General features: G+C 34.2%; 4 protein-coding genes across 6 annotated transcripts; 2 read left to right on the plus strand and 2 right to left on the minus strand.

The window, feature by feature from the left end:
* Nucleotides 1–209: 209 nt before the first annotated feature.
* LOC132178996 (uncharacterized protein At4g28440-like) lies at nucleotides 210–5,015 on the minus strand. Its single transcript, XM_059591601.1, has 3 exons — nucleotides 4,907–5,015; nucleotides 3,871–4,104; nucleotides 210–822 (listed from the first exon to the last, which is right to left on the minus strand). The coding sequence occupies exons 2-3, from the start codon at nucleotides 4,091–4,093 to the stop codon at nucleotides 632–634; spliced, it is 414 nt and encodes a 137-aa protein (XP_059447584.1). The 5' UTR covers nucleotides 4,094–4,104; nucleotides 4,907–5,015; the 3' UTR covers nucleotides 210–631.
* A 1,395-nt stretch (nucleotides 5,016–6,410) lies between these two features.
* LOC132177844 (2-methylene-furan-3-one reductase-like) lies at nucleotides 6,411–8,837 on the plus strand. Its single transcript, XM_059590315.1, has 4 exons — nucleotides 6,411–6,916; nucleotides 7,313–7,636; nucleotides 8,204–8,363; nucleotides 8,460–8,837. Exons 1-4 carry the CDS (start codon nucleotides 6,488–6,490, stop codon nucleotides 8,723–8,725), a joined length of 1,179 nt encoding a protein of 392 aa, XP_059446298.1. The 5' UTR covers nucleotides 6,411–6,487; the 3' UTR covers nucleotides 8,726–8,837.
* A 4,451-nt stretch (nucleotides 8,838–13,288) lies between these two features.
* Nucleotides 13,289–14,929, plus strand: LOC132179049 (transcription factor WER-like). The gene is made up of 3 exons (XM_059591670.1): nucleotides 13,289–13,589; nucleotides 13,677–13,806; nucleotides 14,329–14,929. The coding sequence occupies exons 1-3, from the start codon at nucleotides 13,466–13,468 to the stop codon at nucleotides 14,744–14,746; spliced, it is 672 nt and encodes a 223-aa protein (XP_059447653.1). The 5' UTR covers nucleotides 13,289–13,465; the 3' UTR covers nucleotides 14,747–14,929.
* Nucleotides 14,930–17,389: 2,460 nt separating this feature from the next.
* LOC132179794 (carbonic anhydrase 2-like) lies at nucleotides 17,390–27,422 on the minus strand. Of its 3 annotated transcripts, none has more exons than XM_059592572.1 (10): nucleotides 27,250–27,422; nucleotides 26,934–27,018; nucleotides 21,881–21,942; nucleotides 21,453–21,593; nucleotides 20,214–20,262; nucleotides 19,882–19,998; nucleotides 19,587–19,640; nucleotides 18,368–18,453; nucleotides 17,796–17,901; nucleotides 17,390–17,703 (listed from the first exon to the last, which is right to left on the minus strand). In XM_059592572.1, exons 2-10 carry the CDS (start codon nucleotides 26,985–26,987, stop codon nucleotides 17,539–17,541), a joined length of 834 nt encoding a protein of 277 aa, XP_059448555.1. In that variant the 5' UTR covers nucleotides 26,988–27,018; nucleotides 27,250–27,422; the 3' UTR covers nucleotides 17,390–17,538. The 3 variants fall into 3 exon arrangements, with proteins under 3 accessions (XP_059448555.1, XP_059448554.1, XP_059448556.1); XM_059592571.1 differs by having other exon boundaries at nucleotides 21,881–21,945; XM_059592573.1 differs by lacking the exons at nucleotides 26,934–27,018; nucleotides 27,250–27,422 and adding an exon at nucleotides 22,517–22,626.
* Nucleotides 27,423–27,803: the final 381 nt, after the last annotated feature.

Below are 27,803 nucleotides of genomic sequence, written 5' to 3' on the forward strand. Positions count from 1 at the left end.
CATAAAAATTTTCAAATTCATCAATTTTCCCCCACAGAAAACAACCTAAAAACAGGTGAGCTGTGAGCAGGATCTTGTTCATTCCCATTTCAATTTCCAAACCAAACCAGGAAATTTCGTCGTATCCTCTTCCTACGACCCTTTTTGCCCATCAAGAATAATGAATTTTGCAGGTGGACACGCAGATACAACTTCACAGCAAAAGAACGTGAAATAGAAACGTCATGCAGCCAAAAATATTTGAAGGTATACAGAGTATTAGAGACATGGAGCGCATAATATTAATATCAAATGCATAATGTGATGGGCAATAACATATACTCTTCCAAAAAGAAAAAGATAGTAAAGAAACAAAAGCAAGATCCAAAAGCCAGTTGCTCCATCTTAATCAAGCTGCAGCCATCGATCGCCATCTGCTTGGAGGTTCAACCGATGGTTCCACCGCATCTGCAGCAAAGGTAGAAACAACTTTGGTCGTACTAGCTTCCAGATTTCTTCTACCTAAACGTGAACTTTAACAAGCATTTGAGAGAATTCGGGTGCGCCATAGAGAACAGTAATTTTCTTTTTTCTGCATTGATTTTATTTTTGGGTCAGGGTGTAATAGGAAAGTAGACACTGTCCCGGAAAGTCACTCTTCCACAACATTCACAAGTTCATATTCAATCAGTGACAGGTTGTTATCCTCCTTCACGGTGAAATCGGCAGGTTCAGTGACTTCAACACGGCCCCACTTGTCCACAGCAAGCCTCATCGATCCTTTGAACATGTCAATTTTAGCATTACGCAGGATCACAGTGCTACCCTCTTTCATCAAGTCCACTAAACAACATCAACAATAAACAGAACAATTAAAGAAGGGAAATTCAAACAAATGACGGTATTTAGTTAGTGGTTATTCACGAAAAAAAATAAAAAAGAGAGGTTAAACCTTCATGCCTGTCCAAAAGTAATCACAAATTAATATATTCGTAAAATTTAACCAGTTATACGCATACTGACTCTTAACAATAATTACAATTGAATTACATATAAAAAAGAAGAAAAAAAGTTAAATTTCGGTCATTTGCAAATCCCTCCAGTTCAAATAAATTCAACAAAGTTGGATAATTCAAATTTGCTAGAAAAAGTGCTCCTTTAAAGCTATACAGTTGACATACATGGGGTAAAGCATTTAAAACTATACAATTGACAGGTTACTGTTTATGTAAAGCAAATGATCAGTTAGATCTTGTTATGATAAATTGATAGTTTGGATCGCAAAGTAGAAGAAATAAAATAAATTAAAATATACCAATCATATAAAACAACAAGAATTACGTGGTTCGGCTTGAAAAGCCTACATCCACAAGCTAAGATGATCAAAAGAAGAAATTCCACTATCATACAATGAAGTACAAAATAGTGGTGAAGAAAAAAACCACGCAAACCCAAAATCGCAATAGACACAAAGCTTCATATTCTCCCAAAAGAGAGCTTTTCATAAAAGACAATTTTCTCTAACTCTCTTGTGCAATGGCCTGATCCAAAACTAAGAAGCCAAAGAAAAAAATTATTTGCTTCACGTGAGCCATAGAGTGACTGAAAATTCTCTCTCGTTTCACTTTTTTTTTTTCTTTCTGGCAAAATGCAAGTCCCTTTTTGCAAGAGTGAAAGGTGACTAGGCCTTTAGTGTAGGCTGCCAAAAAAAATCCACTTCAGAGAAGGACTACATATTCGGTTAGGAAAAGGACTTCTACAAGAGTATTTAATGCTTTCTTATCCCATATAGGAAAAAAAAAACTTGTACTTTTCATGTGATTTAGACTTGATAGATTTCAAGTCACATCACAAATCTCCACCGTCACTTGAATTTTATCAAGTCACAACACAAAATCTCCTCATGACTTTTCCTCTTAAACTCACAATATGCAAACATCAGTCATGTCCAAACAATGCTTAAACTTTAGAACAGGAATTGGTTTAGTCAACATATCTACTAAATTTACTGCTGTGGCAATTTTCTTCATTGTAATGTCACCATGTGTCATAACCTTCCAAAAAGAATCAATAATAATTGTATAAATTCACCATGAGTCATGCAAATGATAGTAACCTTGAGCTTAGGGGAAAGAAATGTATATTTTATAGATGTCTACGGAGTGAAAGGATACATCTTATGGCACTCCGATCCTAACTCACCCAAAATAATAGTAGTAGAGATGTTTTTTTTTTTTATGAATTGTTTGGACTTGATTGGTGTTTCATAACAGAATATAAGGAACATATGCCACTCCAATCCTAAATCACCCAAATTTATATTCATAGAGACAATTTTCAGATGGTTCTTCTGTTACTTATTGCCCTATGTGAATGATATACTTATTGCTGCCAAAAGCATGATACAGATTAACAGATTGAAGACTCAACTGAGTAATGAGTTTGTAAAGAAAGATTTGGGCGATGCATGGGGGAAAAAAAATTAGGGATGGAGATTCACCAGAATAGGAAGCAGGAAAATTGTCCTTATCACACAAAAAGTACATTGAGAAGGTGTTTCAAGGTTTTGGTATGTCGAATTCCAAACTAGTGTATACTCCACTTGATGCTAATTTTAAACTTTCAGCAGCTTGATCACCGCAGAATGAGGAGTCCGTGCCATGTGTTCCTTATTCTAGTGCAACTAAGAGCATTAAATATGCTAAGATTTGCACTTGTCCAAACATTTCACATAAAATTAGCATTGTTGATTGCCATATGGCCAATTTTGGAAAGGTTCATAGGCAAGCGGTGAAATGAATACTTTGATATCAACGATGCACTATAATTGCTAATTAAGAGTGATGCAAAGCCATTATATTGGGGCATTCATTGACAATGAATCACAGCTTACCACATTGCTGGTGGAAAGAATCTCCTAAATGTTTCACAACCTACCCAGATATCCATAATGTTCATATCAGATTGATTGAACAAGTATTCTAATCCTGGCCCCACAAGGTTAAATACTAACCAGCCAATCTAATTACTTGTAGAAACTTCTCAATACTCTTATCACCTATACTAAAAAGCACCCCATTTCAAAGCAGAGGATCTAGAATGGAAAAGAAAAGGCTCAGTTGGTGCTCCCTTGCTGGAATCATCAAAGATGTACATATAGAATTTAAACAATGGTTTGCAGGACAGAGCTTACACCGTTAAATGCATTTGCATGCAATAGTTCCAATATTAGCACAGTATTCTAACTCTAAAAAGTTCATATTTAGACAGTCCATAACATAAAAACCAGTCTAAAACTGAAGAAGAGGGCCACTCTTTTGATTGCATAAACACACCCACCAAGAGCAACACTTGCATTATTTGAACAGTACTCTAGCCTCTTGAACCAATTGGGAATCAGGTCTATCAATCAAATAACTGCATCAGGCCATCTATAGGAACACCCAGCCACAAGCCAACTTTCCTCTTCACAAAGATGGTTGACTGTTCAATAAAAAAAGTAAAACTTAAAGCTTATTTCTTTTTTACCAAATGACAGGTTAATCAGCCATGTTAATTACTCCCTAATCTGCCATTCAGATACGTGCCACCAACCTATGTCTACAGTCACCTCTTAAATGCATAATATGAAAATTTTCTAGAAAAAAAAAATGTTCTATGGACAGACAGACATTGATCAATACAGCATGATCTTATAAAACACTTACAAACCATACCAAAGAGATTAGACAAAACACTGTACTCTTCTTTTGTTATGAGTACTCTCTACACTTGATGCATGTTATATAAATCCACTACAGATCTAAAAACCCCTTCAAAAATGAAAACAGCAACAATACACTGCCACAACATAGAAAAATTATAAATAGTCCATAGTTCAAAGATACATACCTTGATCATTTCTAGCTGTAAAAATAATCATTCCTGTCTCATCACCCACCAAGCATTCAGCAATTCGCATTTGGCGTACTTGAGGACCATCGGCACGACCCTTCTGCAATACCATCTTGGTACTGACAACCTTCACTGTGAGAGTATGCCCAGTAGTGCCTGGGCGAAGCTGGTCAACCTTAGTGAACACTGGTTTCCTCAATCCTGGTTTAGATTCTGCCATTTTTGACAAGTCTACAAGAACACACAGCAGTAAATCATTTCGTAAGACAAAAACATAAACTAGAATTGAACACTGTAACAGATACAGAACTGGCGGGGCAGGGGGAATATTGTAGTTTTTATGGCTTTCTCAATTTTTCTTAACCAGAAAGAAAAGCCCATTATGCTTATTTTGGTTGCTGAGTAGACAAACAAAAGAAAAGAGAAAATTAAATATTGGAAGCGATAGATGATTTCGTCATTTGGAAACCAATCCACCTCAAGTTACGTCTTCCACCAAATTGAGTTGGCCCCTCAGTTTCTCTAAAAAAAAAAAAAAAAAAAAAAAAAGATCCAACTTCTAATGACTATCTTTCTACCACATCTTCTCATCCACCAAACAAATCATAGATATATTCGTGGGATCAAATGCAGGACTTGCATATAAATTGCATACACACATTCAAGGATTCTTCTAAATCTCAAAATTACACCTTTAAAACTCATGCATATTATCAATCACCTTCTATATTCCTCAATCGAACACAAACAAAAAATCCCTAATTTTCCTCCGAAAATTTCAGATTTCGATGGTTGAAGTAACGGATCAAAGAGAAATCAGAGCAAAATACGAACTAAACATCCAACATCGAGACGCCAATTGCTTTTACAGATAAGAAACAAATAAGGAGAAATTAGAATGTTAAATAAGATCTCAAATTGTACTTACCAAAAATAAAAAAATAAATAAAAAGATCTCAAATTCTAGATAACGAAAAGCTTTAGATTTAAAGTGAAGAAGAATGAGATCGAAAAAATAAGGGTTGTGGATCACCTTGCTTCGAAGAGCCCTTTGAGAGAATGTGCGAATTGGAGAGAGGGATCTGAAAATGCGAAGACGCCGTCACAGTCGGCTCTAGAAAAGGTTTGGTATGAATAAAGAATAATGACCCTTGGTCTCAATCACGTGACGACAAATCTTGACCTTACACGTGCTTACTCTCTCTCTCTCTCTCTCTCGCTCTCTAAACGCTGTTCGGCTGTTCCCAACTTCGATTTTGGAAAATGCGTTAAAATTGACCACATTTTCATTGAAAGTGTTTTTTTTGTTTATCAAAAATGGATTCCCAAATATTTTTTACTAACAGAATTTAAATAACAAAAATTTATTTAATTTCATTTTGAAAAGACATATATGTAATATTGCCAAAATGTTTAAAGAAGGAACAAATTAATAATAAGTAATTTATTTCATTAATCTTTTTTTTTTTTTTTTTTTTTTTTTTTATGTTTTGAAGGTAATTAGAAAGTTAATATAATTATCAAAGCATTGATCTTTACATATTTTGAGCAAATAGAGAAAAGTAAACATAGATAATATAGAAACTTATTCTTCCTTGCTTAATTTCCATCTTGCATTACATTATTTGAGTAATATCAATGTATTCTTAAATAAGTTATTGTTAGAGCATTCACGTTGATTTATGTATATTTTTATGCGAAATAGCTATTCAGAATCCACTTTATTTAGTTTAGCTAATGAGTTTTAAAAGACACCATACATCTAATTATCTATTTTTTTATCTATATCATTTAATTTTTTTTTTCCCTAAAGATCTAATTTTTTTTTTCTTATTGTATTTTTCCTAAATATCTTATTTTTCAACTTTTTTTTTTTATAAAAAATATATATATAGATGTGGAGAGATAAATAATATAAGAAAATTTTAGGAAAAGAGAGATATGAAAAAGAAATAGTATATTAATGAGATAATATGTAAAGTACCTGTTTACAAATGCAAAAATAATAAAATAATTACGTGATATATAGTATTTAACAAATGCAGATAGGTGATAGTGTTTTAAAACTATACAAATACGTTCAAAATAGTATTTGTTTTTATCTTTAATTTTCTTTAATTGAAAACTCAGAAGTTATCTTATCATTTGCCGAAGATTGGTTTGTTGAATTAGTTCTTGATCAATATCCTTAACAACATCTTAAACATTTTTAGGAATAAATTTACTTTTGATCTTTGTAGCTTGGGGTTGTGACAATAAGATAATTAAATATTTAATTACTCTATTTTAATTAAATAACTCAATAAGCTAATTATAAAAATTATAATTTATTAGTATACAACTTGGATATGCAAGAAAGAAAAAAATATATATAAGCGTGAGAGTATGTTTAATCCATTTTATGCAGGCCAAACAACGCCTATTTTGATATCTGATTTGGCAAGCAACTATTGGAGGACATGGATTACGAAGGAGGTAACCTCCACACAAATGCTTCTCTGTTGCCCATTCGGTACGGGCACACACTGTACGGTAAGCGTCGTATAAAAATGTCAGAAAAACAGAGCGAACAGATAAGCCGTTAGAGGCAGTTGGAAAAATTGGGAGCCAAGCCATGCTCACATCCACAGCTTCTCAACTCAGAACCTTCCACTCTCTCTCACCACAACAACCAAACCCACTTTCTCCCTTCAGATTTTCCCTCACTTTCCGAGAAAATAGGAAGAAAACCACTTCCACCACCACCAGCCCTACTTCTCTCGCCCAAACCCGGGTTCCTACGCTCCCTCTCAGAGTCTCTGCTAATTCCCAAGCTGCGCCTGCTTCTACTGATGCGTCTAAGCTGTCCCCCGTACCCTCTGAAATGAAGGCGTGGGTATATGGGGAATACGGCGGTGTGGATGTTTTGAAGCTTGACTCCAAGGTGTCGGTGCCGGAAGTGAAGGAGGATCAGGTTCTGATCAAGGTTGTCGCGGCGGCACTTAACCCTGTCGATTTTAAGAGGAGGCAGGGGAAGTTCAAGGCCACTGATTCACCTCTTCCGGTAATTGTCTTTGTCAGTTTTCTTTTGGGATGTTTGTTTGGTTACTGAGATAATGCGAGGAAGACTAGGAATTAACAAATTTGATCAAATTTGTTTGTTGGTTATCGACCCAAGAATCCATTCTTAACTTAAAAAGAAATGGAGGTCTTGAGATTGAATTTTTGGGTATGGTTTTTCCATAATTTTTACTTTTTTTTCAGCAATTAAGTATAATGTGTTAGGGAATTTTTGTTATTATCTGTTGGGATTTCAATGTTTTTTGATGTTTTTTGTTGTTTATTGGATGAGTTTGAGAAATTTGTGGGCTTATGATGTCTATCTATCATATATGATATTGTGGTGTGTGGTGGGTTCTTTTGAATATTGACTATGGGGCTTCAATTTGTTTGGCCGTAGACTGTTCCAGGCTATGATGTTGCTGGTGTGGTGGTAAAAGTAGGCAGTCAAGTAAAGGACCTAAAAGTGGGGGATGAAGTATATGGAGACATAAATGAGAAAGCATTGGAAGGGCCTAACCAGTTTGGCTCTCTTGCGGAATACACAGCCGTTGAGGAAAAATTATTGGCTCCAAAGCCAAAGAATCTGGATTTTGTTCAGGCTGCTGCGCTACCTCTTGCAATCGAGACTGCCTACGAGGGTCTAGAAAGGACAGGGTTTTCTGCTGGTAAATCTATTCTTGTGTTGAATGGTGCTGGTGGAGTTGGAAGCTTGGTAATTCAGGTATGACTTATGAGGCTTTCTAACTAATTGGTGAAAAACTTAGTTGTATTTTGTTAATCTCAAATTTTGTTTAAAGAATGCCTTTTAATTTTTGTTCTGTGCATCCTTTTCAATTTGATGAGGTGTTATTTGTTCAATCTGCATATCTGATTAAATCTCGGATTGAGCTATAACTAATGCCATCTCTTGTACCTTTACAACATTATATATCCTCTTATTTTCACTTGTCTCGTGTTCTTCCATGGAAGTGATTGATCTCAATCTGTCATCATATCCAATCTGTTTGCACTTTTATTACTGATGGGGGTGTGTTTGCTGGCAAATTTGTTCTGTCATCTACTTACTACTTGCGTGAACATGTTTACATAACATTGATGATTCTCTCCTGCTTTTGATTTCTGGTTTTCCTATGTTATTCATCAGCCTATTAACTACCATTAGAAAAAGAGGAAAATTACATGCCTAAGTGAAGATAAAACCTTTAAGTGAGGCATTTCCAGATATCCCACTTCTCTATTTTCTTTTTCTTTTTTAATTATTGTTTTATTATTTGTTCTGTTGATGCAGCTAGCAAAACAAGTATTCGGTGCTTCAAGAGTTGCAGCCACTTCAAGCACTGGGAAATTGGAGTTGTTGAAGAGCTTGGGTGCTGATTTGGCTATTGATTACACCAAGGAGAACTTTGAAGATTTGACAGAAAAGTTTGATGTTGTCTATGATGCTATTGGTAAGATTTTGGTACTTGTCTTCCATGCCTCCATCGTTTAGATTAATTCATGATAGGTTGGTGAAAATTATTTATATTTGTTTTCTATAATGACAGGGCAGTGTGATAAGGCAGTGAAGGTAGTGAAAGAAGGGGGCAGCGTTGTGGCCCTAACCGGTGCTGTCACCCCTCCTGGCTTCAGATTTGTGGTCACTTCCAATGGAGCTGTTCTGAGAAAACTGAACCCATTTTTAGAGAGTGGAAAGGTGAAGGCGGTTATTGACCCCAAGGGGCCATTTCCATTCACCCAGATTGTGGAGGCTTTCTCATATATTGAGACAAACAGAGCAACTGGAAAGGTAGTCATACACCCAATTCCATGAGAAGAATGGAAAACTAGTCAATTTTGCATCGTATTGAATACTATTATCTCTGTATTAGAATGACAGAGTGAGAATGAATATCAAGATCAGCAGTGCTGAGTGCTCTTAATCATTTTCATTCCTTTTGTTTGTGGCCCATTATTCTGTGGTTCTTGCTGTCGATGGATGAAATTATCCTAATTATTTTGAATGATTCAGGAACAAATCCTCCCCAGAAAAGGGAAAGCAATCAATCTACAAATATTGTGTTGGGAGACTAATGTTAAGAACTATTTTTTTATCTTCCTAAAGTTGATGTGACTTTTAAAATTACCATTTAATCAAAATTCAAATATGGTTCCTAGCATTACTTATGTTGATAAACGTTGGAACTTGGAACACTGTAGTAAAAAATTCAATTCAAAAGTTTGAATTAATTATAAATAAGCCTAGATTCAACTAACATAAAAGCGTACTCGTTAAAAAGGCTAAAAAGCCTAGGAATATCTACAATCACGAGCTCACCAGGTGACAATTAAACAAAAAATCTAGTATAAAAGAGGGTCACCATCCCAAATCGATAAAGAGTTGATTTCTTCCTAATAGAGGTTTCTCTGTAGGCCTCTAGCCGATATATTGTTTCCTTGTTTTGCAGGTGGTAGTTGACCAATCCTACCGTCCAAGAATCTACTTTCGCATCTACTATTAACATTATGAATCTATGATCACTACACAATACCGTCTTCAATGTCTTGCCTGGACGGATTTCCATTTCTCTCCCTCATTCCCCCTGTTTGTTGTACTTGCCAGAAAAAGAAAAAAAAAAAAATTATATATATAGAAACTGTGTAATATTGAACAGGGCTTGAAGGTCCATTGCACTGCCTCCAGGCCTGAAGAAGTGGAATGGACCCATTCGGTGAATTGAACGTGTTGGGCTCGTTTCTGACTTGTGAAACTAAAACTCCATAAGTTTCTCCTATGTTTTTTTAGTCATTTTTAAAATTATTATTTAATCAAAATTTAATAATAATTTATCATAAACTAAATAATAATTTAAAAAAAGTTACATTATTTTTAAAAGAATACAAGAAAACGTCCAACACTACTCTGAAACTCTACAGCCGGACTACGGTATGGTACGAAGAATTAATATATTTTTGACTAATCTTTATGGAGTAGATCTATGCAGACAGATCTGAATCTTCTCTAATCCATAATGAATTGAAAGATATTTAGTTCATAACTAAAATTTTTTTAAAAAAATCGTAGCACCACGAATATGTCATGTGACATTTCAGTAAAAAAATATTAAAATATTAATTAAAACTTTTAAAAAAAAAACTACAATAATAATAAAAAAAAATGGTGGCCGGCCACCACGGTTGGACCTTGGGTGGTCCGGCCACTCCCAATGAAAACTAAAATAATAAATGAAAAATGATATATATTTATTCGTTTTGACCATTGGGGTGGCCGAAATACCCTCAAGGGTTATGGAGTGTTCTGGCTACTTTAATTTTTATTTTTTAAGTTTTAATTAATATTTTATTATTTTTTATTGATGCTACAATTTTTTTTTAAAAAAATTAATCATGAATTAAATACCTCCCGTCAATAATTGACTAAAGGGGATATTGTACCATGCATGCAGCTCCCCTAGTAGGTCATATCCATATCGACCATTTAATTGCTCTCAGGTGCGGCGCAGGAAGGGCAATAATTATATATGATATTTCTACATCATTTAAAGCTAAGTCTACAGTGGATTACTCATTACATATTCGACTACCAACATCTCGCGCAACACTTAAAAAAATAAAATAAAAATAAAAATTATAAAAATAAAAATAAAATAATGTGACTATTAAAATTATAATTTATTCAAAATTTAATAATAATTAATTATAAATTTAATGGTAATTTTAATAGTTACATTATTCTTGAAGGAATCGAACTTAAGAGGGATATAAGAAAAACTTGTAACATTACTCTTTTTATATATATATATATATAGACAGAAACTTTTTTCAAATCAATCTGAATGAAATATCTTCAAACTCATATAAAATAAACACAACCTTTAAAAAAAAAAATTATGTAAAGTAGTGTTAAGTGTATGTAAATATTTAAAATACACATTATATGTTGCCTAAGTTAATAAAGTGCTATTAATGAGATTAAGAATTTAATGTATATTTTAAATATTTATAAATACTTGACACTATTTTACATAGGTCAGAAAATATTTCCTCCCTACTGGTTCAGAGAAAATTTATATATATATTGTAAGGCAATTGATGAAACCAACCTCTGTCGGTGAACAGGTGAAGGTATTAATGCAATTACACCATGCATGGTACTAGATGTTTGGCACTACTGAGCATATTTATTTTGCGCTACCTACTTTGATTGCTTCCATCGCGCCGCGGGCGATTTTTTTTTTTTGTTTTTTAAGCAAAAAAGGAAAGGGGAGACTTTGATTACTTAAATATTTCTAAAACGCCACACAATTAAGTATAATGTAGCCTCTTTTTATTTATGTATTTATTTACAAATCATAAGTTAACCCAACAAAAATTGAATCCAATCTTAACCCAAACTACAGAGCTCTCGGCCCTTCTCCTCATAAAATAGTTTTGAGAACATTTCCCTTCTATTCTCCGCTCCTACCTTCCCCTCTTTTTTTATTTTATTTTTTATTTTTTATGTTTGTAGGTGTTCTCCGACCTCTCCGTTATGCGTTCGTTCACCTTCCACTGTGTTGTGCCGTAACCCGTTCACCTCCTCCTCGGCTTTTGCTGCTGCTGCTTGCTGGTTGTTTATTTTGAATAAGTGGTTTCTTCTCGTTACATTTGCCCTCATGAGTGAGGAGGAATAATTAGATGTGACGGATAATTAGGTGTAAGGGGCTATCTTTCATGGCCGATTTAAATAAATTTTTTTTGAAAATTTGGCTACTAATGTCTTAGATCTAATCTGCTCGGAGCAGATCTACTCTTTAACCATATTGAAGTTATAGATAACACCTAATTGTAATAATTTTTTTTTTATATCTATGACTTTGTAATTTTATAGCATGTGGTTGTAATTTTTGCAGAGTTTTATACTTTCTGTTGTAAGAGCTTTTACTCTGCTCTGTAAGAGCTTTATGCTCGTAATTTTTAATCAATGAAATTATCAAATTTATGTAAAAACAAAAAAAAAATTAAAAATTAAAAAAAATCCCAAAACGGAGGAAAAACCAAGTTGGTGCGTGCGACATGCTGCAGATTGAAGAACCGAAGAAGAAAATTAATAAACACTAGTGATGGATGCATATTTCTGAGAGAAGCAAAATAATAGAACAAAGCGATGCCCTAGATTTACAGGAGCTAGGAGGATCTGCAAGTCAATGACTCGATGGTCAGTTTACTCATGAGTTGGTCTGTCTTTTTTTGAACAATAAAAGGCAACGTGCTTTCCGAAAAAGAAATGACCACAATAAAAGACAACGTGGGAAAGGAAATAAAAGTGAAGGCTTTGGTATCGGGCCGAAGAGGACAATAGAGGGGATGGCCACAAGTGTGGGGCGGGGCCTCGTCACTCCTTGCATGATTGAAGGTCTTTCTGGTTAAGCAAATTAATGTGTTGCATCGGCCGCCTGACATGTACATGGAACTCCCATGCTGTTTACATTTTAAGTCATCACTTGCATGTTTTAATTTGCTTTCATTAGGTTCTAGAATCACAGAATACATGTCCATTCACATTTAATTTATTGGGGAAAAAAATCGCAAGCTTCCCACATTAATTGGTAATTGAGAATGAGTGGCATTCCAAGCTTGCATCTCCTGCACGTCTCACCCAATACGATTCTATATATGAACTATCAATTCATCTCTCATTTTTTTGTCAAGAGAAGAGACAAATTAATAGTACGATCCAATTCCAAGCAAGAGGATCCAGTCTTTCATTTTGCATTTGTCACAAGACAAATCAAATCAAGAGGAGTCGAAATAAGGACACTAACTATATGGTACCGATTGATGGGGAAGAGATATATATATATATATATATATATATATATAAGCCAGATTCAAAGAGATACCGTATTGGTTTTGCTTTTTACCATTGTGCTGATTAGTCTATATATTGAATAAAGTGACAATTCACATAAAATATGTTTTTTTCTTCGATAGACAATTAACTTAATTAACATAGTTAGGCATAGAAAACAAACCAAAGCCCTCCATGGTTTAACTCTCTAATTATCAACAATTGTATAGTACTAGTGGCCTGTTATAGGAATAGTTCCATTTGGGTTTCCTAGCTGTAAATGTAATAAATAGTACAAAAATCATTTCATTATTGACAATAATTCAATAAACAAATAATAAAAAGCAAATTAACAGTGTATGGTGTAGGCAAAAGAACAGCATCCCTATGCCAATAAATTACTCGAATTTATTGGTAGCATTTTTGTCGTTGTTTGTGTAGTCTTAATGCACCTACCACAAATAAACAATGAAATAAAGAACGTTTTAGTCTTAACTGCTGTCTCCCTCTGCTTCATTTTAAATACAAACCAAAAAATCCATGGCCTCTTCCAAAACTACAAGGGCTTCGTTGACAAAAACTCACCCATGTGCTTCACAGCGCCCAAAGCTAAACAAAAGCCCAAAACGTTAGACATACAAAGCCTTTACAGGAGTCATATCCAGGCTTACTTCACTAGCCCCAGCCTCCATCTCTCTCTCTCTCTCTCAGAAAAACACAAAAATGGAAGCAGAGAAAGAGAATCAGTATAAGAAAGGGCTGTGGACAGAGGAGGAGGACCGGATTCTGCTAGAATACATACAGGTGCACGGGAGAGGAAAGTGGAACCGCATCCCTAAGGTGACAGGTAATTAAGAAACTAAACTAAGATATGATCTATTTTCATCATCAATCATTCCTTCTTATATATATATCTGAAATATGGCTCTCGTAGGTTTAAAGAGGTGTGGGAAGAGCTGTAGGTTAAGATGGCTCAATTATCTCAGCCCCACTGTGAAACGCGGCGGTTTCTCGGAGGAAGAAGAAGATCTCATTATCAGACTCCATAATCTCCTTGGAAACAGGTTCCCATCATCATCTCCTTCATTTTTTTTTTTTTCTTTTCTTTTTTTTTTTTTCCATTTTTTCTATTTTTCTGTAGAGATGAGATTGGTATGTTGTTTGACTAGTAGTATTAGTCGTTTGTTTGACTCAGATCATGCTTCCAACGTCAATGTTTTTGTTGGAATTTCATTTATTAATTTCGTTTCTTCCATGCTCATTTGAAGCATCATCAAACATGTAGTACTACAAGAACAATGTCCATGGAAGCAATCACAATGCCCTTAAAAGTATCCTTTTCCAAAAGCTTTTTGTCAATCGAAGGATATTTTTCCAGAAAGAAAACTACCTTTCTGGAGGAGACACTTTACATGCCTACAAAACTGTGTTTGATCAAATTTTAAACAAAATTTTATTCATTTCACACTATTTCTGTAATTGGGTGTGTGAAAATGAAGTTAAAAAAAAAAAAATAAAAAAAAAAATGAAGTCATCAGAAACTGAAAGGTAGTAAATGCTGATACTTAAATGTGTCTGCTGTGTAGGTGGTCGTTGATTGCGGGGAGGGTGCCGGGAAGAACCGACAACCAAGTAAAGAACCACTGGAACACTCATTTGCGCAAGAAACTTGGCATCAAAAAGCAAAACAGGAAAGTTGTGGGCGCGTCCAAACAGCACTCTACTGATGAGGCGGAAGAGAGACACCAACTGTCTTCGGAAAATTCGCAATATTCTAAGGTCTCTCACAAGAGTGACGCCAAATTGATGGAAGTGAGGACAAATGACAAGGCATTGACTGCCGGGACTGAGGCATCTAATGGAGAATCACAATGGATCATGAGCAGGCATTTTGCAGAATCTTCGCCGTTGATTTCGGTTGATCATCATCCGATTCTGGACAGTCCAGGCTTCCTGGAACTTCTGGATGGGTATCCTTTTGACCTAGGGTGGCAAAGCCTCTGATTTTTTTTTTTTTTGGGTTAATAAATAATCCATTTTTGTCGCTAATCATTCACCTCTATCTTGTACGTCCTTCGGATAATTTTTTATTTTTGTTCCATTAATTTACTTACAGTTGTACGTATATCATATCACATTATTATAAAAAATTAAATAATGTGATAACATATTCATCCTGTATGTATATTGACATGTACATCATTAAATTTATAAGATCTAATCTAAATCATAAAACAATTACTAATTCGAGTTTTGTAATAAAATATTACAACCCAATATTTTAAAATTTAGAAAGACATTGAAAATGCAGGATACTTTAGGAGTAAGTGAGATATTCTTAAAAATTAAAAAATTAAAAAATTAAAAAAGGTAATGGCTTTTGGATAATTTAGGAGGCCAAGGATTAAGTGCGCTTGGGAGTCATGAATCATGATAATCTGAGCTGCCTTAAAAACAAGAAGGCAATAGACTAATAATTAATTAATCAACATGGGGAGGACATAGAAATTGTAATTTGAAAAATAAATAAAATTGTAATTTGATTAATCAACAACAAGTGGCACGCATCTCTTGCTAATTAATTACTTAAAAACTATATTCCTTGGGAAGATTGAAATAGCACTTATGGCTGTCAATAAGACACCCATTATGAATTATGATTGCGGTTCTGATTTTATCGAAACGATCAGTGTATGTATCTTTAAACCATTTGTTAGTGCTCTTATTATTACAATCACTCTGTGGGTCTTCTCAAGTAATTATTATCCTATAAATTTTATTTTAATGTAATTAATTTGCTCTGTTAGGATATGGAAAGTGAACAATCAAATTAATCTTGAAAATTAGCTCTTTCTTTAGCTAGGTTTTTGTTTGCTTTTAAGTAGGTCTCTTCATAAATTTACAGTTTATTTAATTAACAATATATCGCATAACACAAATTATTCTATATATTATATTTATATTTTATTGAACTGATGTAACAGTATTTATCATTTATTTTATTAAAATTAGGGCATGAATTCAATGATTTTTCGGCTCTCGTCGTTTGACATGTATATGCCACATGATTGATAGATAGATAGATAAGAGGTTACACTTGCTCATTTATTTCGTCAATACGTGACGATAACTTGGAAGTGTGAGCCATTTGAGTCAAACAGAAAGGTGGAGGTTGGAGCTTTAGCGAGGCCCGAGGGCATGGGTCTCACTTCACGTGGTTGGGTCCATTATCCAGAAGTTTGTCTCTTGAGAGTTGGTGCATGACCACAAAAAAATTATTACGATTAAAATAAATTAACTAGTATTGGAAGATGGGCAACTGCCAAAATTTTACGTTATTGCAAACTTTGTTGTTTTTCTCCCAAATCCCGTTAAACCTTCTACTCGCCCACGCCGTATATATTTTCAGACAAAAGAGAAGTGTCTTTTTGTTTTGTTTTGGATACGATCATGCCCAAATCTCAAAAAATAATTATATAGATATAAAAATGTGTTTTATATATATATATATATATATATAGCAAGCAAAATAGAAAGGGAAACAAGAGGTTAACTTTTGTAACATGCCCTTGTTACAAAACCTGAAACCCATATGGAATAAGAAAGCCCAAAGGGAATTAGTTTAGGTAGACCTAAACCTGTTTGACATTTGTTGTTACAAAATACGCAAAATCTATATTGAGTAAGCCCAAGTTCCCAACTATGAGAAAGTATCCTAGTTGGGAAAGGCCCAAAACAATTCTATTTATTGCACGTGTCTCCATCTCAGTTTCTCAATCTTAACAATATCACTTTTGTTCAAATCTACTTGAAAACTATACCAATAATTAATAAATAGAATAACTTTGAAAACAAATTGGCACATAAACTAGTCTCTTAAAAACGGATACATACATGATAGAGTGTGATGTTGATAAAACTAGGCATAGGGTTCAAAGTCTAAGGTCCAATTAAAATAAAGGTTGAAACTGTCGAAGACTCCCTCGTTAGCATGACCTGAGGCTAACACTACTTTAGTGATTTCTTATTTTGTTGGTGATTCGTCGTCCAATCTAACACTACAAAATCTATTATCATTATATTGTAAGACGGGGGTGTGGCAAAACCATCTTAATGTGTGGGATTCTTTTGTCACCTCAAATAAGGTATTTTTTTTTTTAGGTTCTGTCTCTCCTCCCGCTCAAGTGCTAAGTCCACCCTTGACTGGGGTTGTTTGATAGGCATATTAGAATAGAGAAAGAAAAAAGATGAAACACATAGATTTTATGTGGTTCAACCTATGGCCTAGTTATGTCTACACATCAAAGTCTTTTCTTTGGTACATATTTTCTTTTCACTTGATTATTCGATTGTATATAAACTCTATTTATAGAGAAATAATTTGAATGTTACATGTCTATTTTACTTCTACATTAACAACCATAATTGTAACTATTGTCTATTGTCTCTTGAAATGTTGGAACAACTTGAGATCTTGTAACTATTGTCTCTTAAACTAGCTTTTGTAACTATTGTCTTAATAACGCGAACGTTTAAAAATCAATCGTCCAACAAACAATTAGTTAAATTAATGATAACACAATAAAAAGTGAGTTTAGATGATTAATAATAATAATAATAATAATAAAAAGTATTATTCAAGTCATATACCATAATATTATATAATTTATTTCCAAGTGTTATTTCATGGACTACTGCAATATGTGTCCAAACGTTATTTATGACAACATATACACAGTACGCACGGTCGGAAAACAAAAAAAGCTTTACGAGACCAGGACGACAATGGCAGATGCTCATTCCGACAAAAAGAGTGAAATTTTGGACTCAAGATCCCAGAGCTTAAACGTTCCATTGACAAAATCGTAATGTGCACCCTTGAGAGCTAATGTTTTCTTCCCCACAGCATCTTTCACAAACGGATACGTCAGTAAGTTTCCCAGTGACACATTCACAGCCTCCTGCATTAGGTCAATTAATTCACATATTTTGAGCATTTTCATTTGCCTTAATTAATTGTGATTATATAATAATATGGTGCATCGTAATTTACCTTCTCGCAGTTGGTGCACTGCTCCGTGAAGCTCAACTCACTGTGATCTGTCTTGATCTTGGCCTTTGCAGGCGAGCAGATTTGGACCCATTGCTCAATGAATTCACTGAAATTTCAATACACATAAACAAATATTTTTAATTAATGCCACGTGTCCGTCATTAATTTTTCAGTTTTGGGTATAATTACCCATATCCATAATGTACAGTAAACTATATGTATCCCGAATCCTATGTTGACATGCGAAGCCATAATGGATTAATATTAATTAAAAAAACAAACATATCATATATCATATGAGTACTCCTAGCTATCTCTTTCTGATAAGTTTGAAAGATGCCATTCTTGCTTTATCTTACTTTTTGTACGCTTCCAAGAATATGGCACCACTGGAAAGTGAAACATAAAATGTTTTTTTGGTTGACATGCTTATATATATATAGTTTTTTTTTTTTTTGTTCTCAATTTTTTGGATATTGGAATAGGTTTAACTTTATAGTATGAATTTTATTTAATTAATCGTGCTAAAAAAACTATGCTCTTCACGGGTCATCATGTTAGAAGACTTGTACCTGGCCGTGGTCCCATCGTCCGGGATATTCATGAGTCCCTTTATACCACCACAACAGCTGTGTCCAATTACCAAAATATTTTCCACCTGAAATTACATTATTCTCTTTTGGATCAGTACTATTAGAATAAAGGGCAAAAATAAAAAATAAAATAAAAAAAAGTCATGCAAGTACTTTTTCTTTTTAGCCAAACTATTCTTACTTTATTTTTTATCTTCTTAAAACAATTCAACCAGCGCAATCATTTATTACGAGTTTCATAATTTATAGGACTACTATGAACAGTTGCTTAATGTTTCTCTTTATCTTTAGAGTAATGGTAAGTATTATTTTTTTATCCTTTTAAATTTTGTTTAAAACTGATGTAGCTTTTAAAATTACTATTTGATCAAAATTCAAGTATAATTCATCTAAAATTTAATGGTGATTTTAAAAGTCAACTTTAAGAGAATTTTAGAATGACAAAAAAATGGTACCTAGCATTACTCTTATCTTTAATGGTCTATCTCTCAAATTGAAGTACAGACAATGAAAAATGAGCGAAAAGGGAAATGTTTATTATAAACATGATAAATGATTACGATTCCTCTCAAATAACAAGTAAGTTTTAGATATCGAAACGCTTGAAAAATGTTATGTATTACAGTTGAAAATTAAACATATTTTTATCAGGTTTTTGCTCTCTTATGTTGTAAAAAAGCTTTGAACAAAAACTTATCTTTGATTTTTATGAAGAAAAAAAAAAGCATTTGTACAAAAGTGAAAAATGAAACTTTTTGGAAGAAAATTCTATTTGGTTACCTCGATAACATGTTACATTTTAATATATAGCATTTTTCAAGTGTTTCGATGCCTAAAAATGATTTAAATTATGTAATTTAAGAATAAGAAATAATTTGTTCATATTTTTTTTCTTCATATTCTCTTATAAATTAAATAGATCAATTATTAAATTTGTAGGATATATCATTGACTTATGTAAAGTTTCTGTAAGCCTACAAATTTAATAATTAATTTATAATATAAGAGAAAAAACAAATATGAGCAAAATATTTAAAGAAATTGCGTTTACTTTGGAAACAGTGACTAGACATCACGTTTCCCCCACGACGAAGAAACGAGTGTCCCTCCCACCAAAAGAGAAACTACCACTAAAGAAATAGATGACGTGTAAGAATATAGGTGGACGGCAGAAAGAGTAGGAGGGTATCGTATTCACCTTCAGATGCAAAACTGCATATTCAATGGCCGCTCCCGCGCCTGAGTATTTGTTCTGTAGTAACCAAACAGATATAATTAAAAAAAAAAAAAGATATTAGAAAAATTAAAACACGGCTTTCTGAGGAATTGATTAAGAGTTAGGTTAATGTCCTTCTCCATAATTCATGACCACCTGCCGGTTGTCGGCTGTCGCCAAGCGTGGCAACATCCAACCCAATCAATATATGACACCTAGCAGATAACTGGAAGTAATCTAGCTAGAAACGAAAACAAAAATATATTTCTGGGCAAACCTTGTCGTATGGCGGGACCATATTGGCAATGTTTCGTACCATAAAGGCTTCCCCCGGTTGGAAATTCAGGATATGGGAGGGGCAAACACGGGAGTCTGAGCATGCAAATACCATAAACTGCGCATCAAAAACTATGTTAGAAATTAAATATAGCAAGTGAAAATAATTATAACTTATTTTATAATGTTTTTATTTGGAAAAAGAAAAAGGAAAAAAATTGTTACCAACAGCAAAAATCAGATAAAATTACTTCGTGCAATCTTTTTGGGAAAATGATATAAATGCCATTTTAAACTAAAAAACAAAACGTTACTGATAATAGGATAACAAACCTTGGGCTTCTGTGTTTTGGCAAGTTCACCGTACAGTACAGGATTCTGTCTGAAAAAAGGCAACGCCGTAACACCAATCAGTGTCTAAAAAAGTAAATTACTAATACAGACAATCCCTCAGTTAAATAACTTTATCCATCAATTAAATAAATTTTCCATGTTTTTCTACGGATACAACTTTTTTTTTTTTTCAGGAATCCTTGAAGCTTACTGAGCCCCAACAATCCGGGAATATCCCAATTATTTATGCTTTTGGCATCTTAAAAGTACCATAAAGTATCATGCTATTTCAACCATACAAATGTCTGCATCACGAACATTTAAAATAAGTGAACCGCATAACTTCCATATGTACCTTCAAATGCCTACACAAATTCATTGATGCCATTGCAGATAGAATTTTGAAAAGCTTTGTACTTGTGGACTAAAATTTAGGATAATTATAAATTATACTACAAATATCTTTATAAACTGTATGACAATCTATTATTAATAGGGTTAATTACTTTTTTAGTAGTTATGTTTTCACGCTTTTATTTTTTTCACATAGGTTTCAATTCATATCATAGATGGTAACTGACTTATAGGTAAATACCAGTTTAATATTCGGTATTCCTTATCGCCATTCCGTCAGCCAAACTAACAAACTGCAATATATGTAGTTTTGGCCACCAACTTTTTGGCCATTCGGGGTGGCTGAACCACTCCTTAGTATATTACCATGGCAGGGGTGGCCAAAACTATTACCATGGCAGTCTGTTAGTTTGACTGATTTAATGGTGCCAGATGTATTAAATTAGTATTTACCCATAAGTTAAATACCATCTATAATACAAATTCAAACGTATGTGAGAAAAAATAAAAACATGAAAAGCTATGTACTAAAAATGTAATTAAACCTAATTATTAAAATAATAAAATAAAAAATTGACTTATCAATTTAATTAATTAGTGGCTTATATATCAACGGTATACCCTTGATAATTTCATGGATTATAAACTGGCGCCTTAAATTTGTAACTAATTTATAATTAAAAAAAAATCCATTAGTGATTTACCTACCAAATGGTAGTTTGTTAAACCGAAAAGGACCAAAGCCATATCCGAATCTACTAGTTATATATAAATTACCAATTAATGGACATGGAAAGGGTAATTTGGGCATTTGGAAGCAAAATGAGGGAATTTAAACAAACAGCATGTTCCAGCTACAGCTTTCCAAGGACTTTGAGAACGTACTCGAAATTCTGTTTCTTGAAGTGGAGGAACCCGCTTTTGATCCTCTCGACCGGATCTGACGGCATCGAATCGGTCGCCTCCAACTCGGCCGTTATCTGTTTGATCTTTGCGGCGGCGATGCCCTCGAGGTCAGCTTTGTCACTGTAACAGAAAATTGTTTACCAGAGTCAGATTCTCAGACTACAATCAGTTCAGGTGGGACCCGTGTGACGAACGGCTGATCTAAGCCGTCCATTCTGGGTCCCACTTAGAAAAATAACGACCTCAAACGCGTCCACAAATGTTGTCTGAATTAATGATGGGAGCTCAAGAATGGAATGCAAAATGACAGTATAGGACGGAAAATTGTTGAATATTTACTGAAATGAGAAACTACGGTCCAAGAGGACTGCTTGTTTGAACGATAAAGCAAAGAGAAGACCGCGTACCTGAGAAGGTTCGTGAGTTTTGCAATGGCCTCCTCGTATGACTCCGTCGCCATGTCTTCTTTCTGCTAATTCCAAGAATTAACATAGGAAAGTAATAAGTTGTGATTCACCGAAGGAAATGAACAAAGAATAAACTAAACCGTTTGATATTTCTGATAAGAAACTGAACCGTTTGATATTTCTTTCAGATTTAAAAAAAAAATAATAATAATAAATAAAAATCGGAGCATGGTTAATCAAAGAGAATTGATCGGATTCATTTCTTTAATGGGTCGGCCCCAAAATCAGATAAAACACAGTTACACAAACATGTTGTTTTGAAAATCGTCAGATTCGTGTAAAATTGTAGGCATAAGAATTCAGCTCAAACGATTACAGCAGGATCGCATTTCTTGTTTGGATGAACAACACCAAATTCTCAGAAACAACGTTGGGAGAGAGAGAGAAATTAGATTCAGAAAAGAGCCCAAAACAGCAAAGCAAGGCTTACGAGTCGCCCAAATTCGAAATGAAAGGAACAAGAACCGTGGGCGAGAATCAGATCGAAATCGTTTCATAAAGACGTAAAAACACCGAGAAAGCGTGAGTACTTGCAGAGACAGGAAAAAAAGAAGATCAAAGAGCATCTGTACGGACCTTTCTCAGAGATTCTTGCTGGTTTCGAGTTTTGGAAGAGAATTAAGAACCTAATTAATCACGCACTCACTTTCTAACAGGCTCGCCTCACGTATGTATAGGGTGCCCTGAGAAAGCCAAGGCATGCCTCTCGCACTTTATTGTATTGACCAATCCAGCTCAACTTCATCGCTTGGACGATTAAGCCCCAGGTTAATTCTACAAATTACGTACAGTTACGTCTTCTATATGCATACCTTCTTCTTCTTTTTTTGTTGTCTCGAGGGCAATATTTATTGATCAAATTGTAACCGATAAAGCTTATCTATTTGTACAAGTGTCTGAACAGTTCAAAGTGCTTGTTTGAATAAGTAAGACTCATAAAATAATAATAGGAAATGCTAGATGTTTTTGTATTTTTAACTGTGATTTAATTTTTAAAATTACCAATAGATTAAAAGTTAATAATGTTAATATTAAATTTAGTGATACTTTTAAAAGTCACATCACAATTGAAAAGACACGAAGCAAACACTAGAAGAGCACCTACCAGTGCCCTAAAAAAATATAATTAGTCGTTTAAATATTTCATGTTAGTATTTTAATAAGAATAATAATAATATTCTCTATAATTATTCTATATCGGTTTAAATAGAGTATTTTAAAGTTATTTTTATGTAAGTTGTTTAAACAAAATAAAAAGAAAGACACATATAAAATAGGGAAATGTTAGGTGTTCTTATAGTATTTTTTTGATGTTCGTAGCTTTTAAAATTATCATTATTAATTTTTAATTTATTAGTGATTTTAAAAGCCACATCACAGTTGAAATGAGACCAAAAAAACACTAAAAAAAAATACCTCATATTTTCCTATAAAATAATAGGTCGGTGTGAAGTTGACGCATTAAATAGGATGATATTACAGCGTCACATTCCATAGTTTTATCCCAAAAGAACAAAAATAAAAATCCAAAAATGACAGAGATGAAAAACGCATTATATGGTGACATGTTTTTGTGCGTGGCCGGAAATTAATAGCAACGATTTTATCGTTTCAGTGTAGATGGGGTGTGACAACCGGCCATGGACCAGGCACTCAAGACCGTGAGATGGAGACGGGTCTGCGAGCAGCGGTTGTGATTGGGCTTCAAATATTTTACTCCTGACTGATGGGAGACCAGCTCAACAAGAGGAAAAAGTAAAACCGATGGCTTAAAATATGGCCAGCGGGTGTTGAGGTGGCTAAAAGTCAACTAAAGACGACGTATGTGGTAACCACGTGGTGGGTCAGGAGTGGATGACGACCAATAATTTGGCTCACCTTTGTTTTTTCTGAAAGATAACATGACCCACATTTAAATATATAAAAATGGGAAAGTAGAAAATAATTGATGGCTGTGATCAGAAAGTTGAGTGGGTTGAGCGCGCGACTGGATTTTGTATGATTATAGAGGCTTAGTATGAGTCACGGGAAATAAACTATTTTAAATAACATAAGAAATATATATTTTTTTAATTTCAATTATGAAATTGTTTTTCTTCATCTAATCACGTTCCTATAGTTATGGCATGACCTAATCAAGGGGGGTATTTTGTTTAATCCGATCCTATTCTTGCTCTACCATTGTCATACACTCATCATAGTCAAGATTAGAGTAACGTATAAATCGGATGATACAATGGCCAATTGGATATTCCTTGGAGTAACTAATTAGGGCCATTTTGGAGGGTTTTAGTTTTAGTTTTAGGTTTTTTTTAGCTATGGTTTAAATAAACAATTGACCTTGGGGTCGTTTTTTCAAAAAAATAAACCTGTCAATAAAATCTACTTCATAAAATTGACAAAAGCAAAAATTTGTCAAACAGTCTAAAATAAGAGGTTGCGAGACTCGCTCGCTATGTTTTAAAAGTTGAACTTTCCTTGAAAATTCTATCCAATAATTAGAGTTTGACCTATATTATCCTTTGGATGTAATACTCCACTTCATTGACACATAATATTGTTCGTTTTTGGCTTTTCCTCAAACCAGACTTTTCAGGAGGTCACCCATCCCTCTATTACTTTCGCAGAAGCACGCTTAACTATAGAGTTCTGATAGAATCATGACTATCACGGTTTTAAAACACGTTATTAAGGAAGTAAGTATACATTTAAGTACATTTCCATCTCCATGTTCAGGCAATGTGGAACACCACATCGAAGGCCATGATCCTCCAAAAAAAAGAGTCAACATTTTTTCTTTTTAAATATTTTTAGCCCCATAAAGCTAGTTTCTTATGAAGTCCTTTAACAAAGTCAGCATTTTTTATATAAAGTGGTCCTTCAGAACTAATTTTTAGGCCCCCACCCACCACCACCACCCTAGAAAAACTTAATTCCGGCCCTAAGCCAATTAGAGGAGGCTTTTGTACGTCATACACCCTTCCTTGACTATTTTTAATCCCCAACATCTTTTAATTGTTGATATGACTTATCAAATTTTTCATCCAATGAAGAGGCATTTGGAGGAAGACTGTAATGGACCATATCATAAAGTGGGTGCTGATTGGACTTTTGGATATAGGACTAGAAAAGAAATGCATTTTTGGACCGATATTGAAAGTAGGGTACAAAAGTTAGGCAAAAGTTAGAAAAAAAAAAAAAGAAATAGCAAACCATCCAATTAAGCAAGAATGGGAGATACTAATGCGCTTCGATCGGATAAATGGGATTTTTCGTCAACACGGCGTTAGAAACAACCGGGCGAGAAGTTGATGACCCCAGCCCAGGTAGACAAACTTAGCGACAGCCAACAGGTTCATGGGATCTTGTAAAGATTTTCAACGGGCTGGACACGCAGATTAGAAGTTTCATTTGCTGCATTTAAATTAATAAAATAAAGTATTTAATAATAGTTTGGATCGGCTCTTATGGATAACCGAGGAAAACATTTTTCTATTTTTTCCCACTTCGAATTCACATGGCCGTATATTTTCGAGGGTCCGCAATTCACAATGAGTGGCTCACAGCCTCCACGTACACACTGAGCAATGTTATCAATAAGAAGTTAAGATCCAATGAAATTGTCACCCCAATCCAGAACAGTAGAAGGGTTAACGACCTTAAAGCAAGCCAGAAGTGTTTGAACCGATCCTAAAATCATGTTTGATGGTGATTCGACCATTCTCTCACCTCGAAGGGGTGGTCAGGTTAGGTCGATCACCCCCAAAATAAGTGAGAACGAGAGACAATTAAATATTATTGATCTAATTCGTTTCTAAGAGCATTTACAATAATTTTTCTCTCATTTTCTCTAAGTTTAGGGAACTAAACTACTTTTTGCCCCCTATTCAAATACACTCCACAATAGTTTCATTTTATAGTTCCCTATAACATTAAAACATTATTTATTTTACTTTTGTTTTGTTTTTATATTCATTTATTTTGCATTGAAAAGTGTGAGAAGAAAGAATGTCATTTTATAATTATAATAAACTATATGGATTGTTACAGTTGAATCCAATGTAATGTTTAGGGAAGATATAAGGAAGCTATTGTAAGTGAGTTTTTGTGATTTTTTTGAGATTTTTTCTATGTATAGGAAAGGGAAGCAGCTTAAGAGTAGCTGCTGAGAATACTTTAACCGTTCATTATAAATAAACGGTTGAAATTGAGTGAATAGTAATTCTATACAATTCTTAAGAATTACAAGGAATCTCAAATGAGGTATGCTAAAGCAGCATATATAGTAGGCAACAAAGAGTGCATAGTTCTATTGTACACATTATTATTTAAATAGCTTATTTTAGCCCAACTTTTTAACCGTTACAATGCACGCATGACGCAACATTACATGCATGTTGGTGTGAGCTATTGCTAAGATCCCTTTTTTTTTCTTTGTTTCTTTATTTGGCAGATAATATCCTTCCTTTTGGGATCATATGATTAAAATTAAATGACGTAACAAAATCTTAACAAGTGGGCTCCTCTCCTACTTGGATTAATCTCTCTAATTAGTCAAATTAAACTTTCTTCCTAGGTAGTGGACTTGCTTTCCCTTTCCCAATCATTCATCGATTTTAAAATATATATGTTAAGGCGATTAATATTTTAAAGAGGTTTATTTCAAAACCTTGGCTTGAAGGAAGGTTTTAGGTTCCCTCTAAAAACATACCTTAAATTACCTCTTTTTAATATTCATGTTTGTAACCTTAATTAATTATCACTCAATTCAAAAGCTTTTTTATTTTTTAATTATTTTTTTATTAAATTTTAATTTAATTATATTACATTAATCACTCACTCACATTTATAACATTTCTTTTTTGAGACTAATCTCTTAATAGTCTGCCACCGTCTTTACACATTTGATTGTAATACTATACTGAACAATATTCCACTAATTAATTGGAAGAAAAAAAAAATCCATGTGGGTAATTACAGTTAACAGAACTTACGAAACCTTGCTTGTACAGCATAGCATCAGGCACTTCCTAAATGTTCCAGCCATGGTTCCCTTTGGGTAATCCTCAATCTCCCCCCTATTTCAGAACAGAAAATTAAACAAATTATAAATAGTACACGTACAACAGCAAAAACTATACTTGAAATAGGGGGCGGTGCATGATTAAAAGGAAGCCAATAAAGCACTCCATTATTGACTACACTGTGCGCGCAGTGTATGTGTCTGTGTGGTGTAAAATCCATTAATATTTGCTGTAAGCCTGTAACCCTAATAAATCCAAGGGGTAGCATGTTGGGAGAGAGAGTACCAGAGAGAGAGCTAGAAAATTTCCAGCAGGGCTTGTTAGAAATCTGTAGGACGTACGCTTTGTTTGGATTAGATCAGTGGGTGGGAAACATCAAACATAATAAAAGGTCAGGAGCCAGAAAACTGATGGAAGTCGTGGCCATCCATGGCAACGTACGTACATGGAAGAATTGGTGAGGGCCTATGCCCTATGGAGTAAATGGTAATGGGGGAGATAAAGAAAGCGACTACCATCCTCATCCTCATCCTGTGGATGAGATTCCCACGTTCCACATTGCTTAATCGTCTAAAACCAGTCATGGTGCACTGGTTGATAAACATGTCTTTTTTTGTCTTCCTACCAAACAAATTAAAGCTGTCTTATTTTCAGAGAGTGACTTTTATAAGGAGAGGAGGTGGTGTAAACCTACTCCTTTGTGTCCATTGGCCACTCATCAAGTGACGCCTTAGTATTTTAGAATAAATTAGATAGACTCGCCCGCCACTCCAAATGGACTGGGGGTGGCCCGCGCGGCCACCTCTACCCATGGGGTGGCTCGCCGGCCACCCCATATG

This window comes from Corylus avellana, chromosome ca4, assembly GCF_901000735.1.
Source record: "Corylus avellana chromosome ca4, CavTom2PMs-1.0".
Lineage (NCBI taxonomy): Eukaryota > Viridiplantae > Streptophyta > Magnoliopsida > Fagales > Betulaceae > Corylus > Corylus avellana.

Excerpts from the sequence above, each read along its gene's own strand:
- LOC132178996 (XM_059591601.1), bottom strand. The coding sequence starts at position 4,093 with ATGGCAGAATCTAAACCAGGATTGAGGAAACCAGTGTTCACTAAGGTT. Across the intron at positions 823-3,870 it reads TACAGCTAGAAATGATCAAG|TGGACTTGATGAAAGAGGGT; the intron begins GTATGTATCTTT and ends GATGTTGTTTAG.
- LOC132179794 (XM_059592571.1), bottom strand. The coding sequence starts at position 26,987 with ATGGCTGGAACATTTAGGAAGTGCCTGATGCTATGCTGTACAAGCAAG. Across the intron at positions 20,263-21,452 it reads TTCAAGAAACAGAATTTCGA|ACAGAATCCTGTACTGTACG; the intron begins GTACGTTCTCAA and ends GCCTTTTTTCAG. Across the intron at positions 17,704-17,795 it reads AGTGCACCAACTGCGAGAAG|GAGGCTGTGAATGTGTCACT; the intron begins GTAAATTACGAT and ends GACCTAATGCAG.
- LOC132179049 (XM_059591670.1), top strand. The coding sequence starts at position 13,466 with ATGGAAGCAGAGAAAGAGAATCAGTATAAGAAAGGGCTGTGGACAGAG. Across the intron at positions 13,590-13,676 it reads CCGCATCCCTAAGGTGACAG|GTTTAAAGAGGTGTGGGAAG; the intron begins GTAATTAAGAAA and ends TGGCTCTCGTAG. Across the intron at positions 13,807-14,328 it reads CATAATCTCCTTGGAAACAG|GTGGTCGTTGATTGCGGGGA; the intron begins GTTCCCATCATC and ends TCTGCTGTGTAG.
- LOC132177844 (XM_059590315.1), top strand. The coding sequence starts at position 6,488 with ATGCTCACATCCACAGCTTCTCAACTCAGAACCTTCCACTCTCTCTCA. Across the intron at positions 6,917-7,312 it reads CCACTGATTCACCTCTTCCG|ACTGTTCCAGGCTATGATGT; the intron begins GTAATTGTCTTT and ends GTTTGGCCGTAG. Across the intron at positions 8,364-8,459 it reads TGTTGTCTATGATGCTATTG|GGCAGTGTGATAAGGCAGTG; the intron begins GTAAGATTTTGG and ends CTATAATGACAG.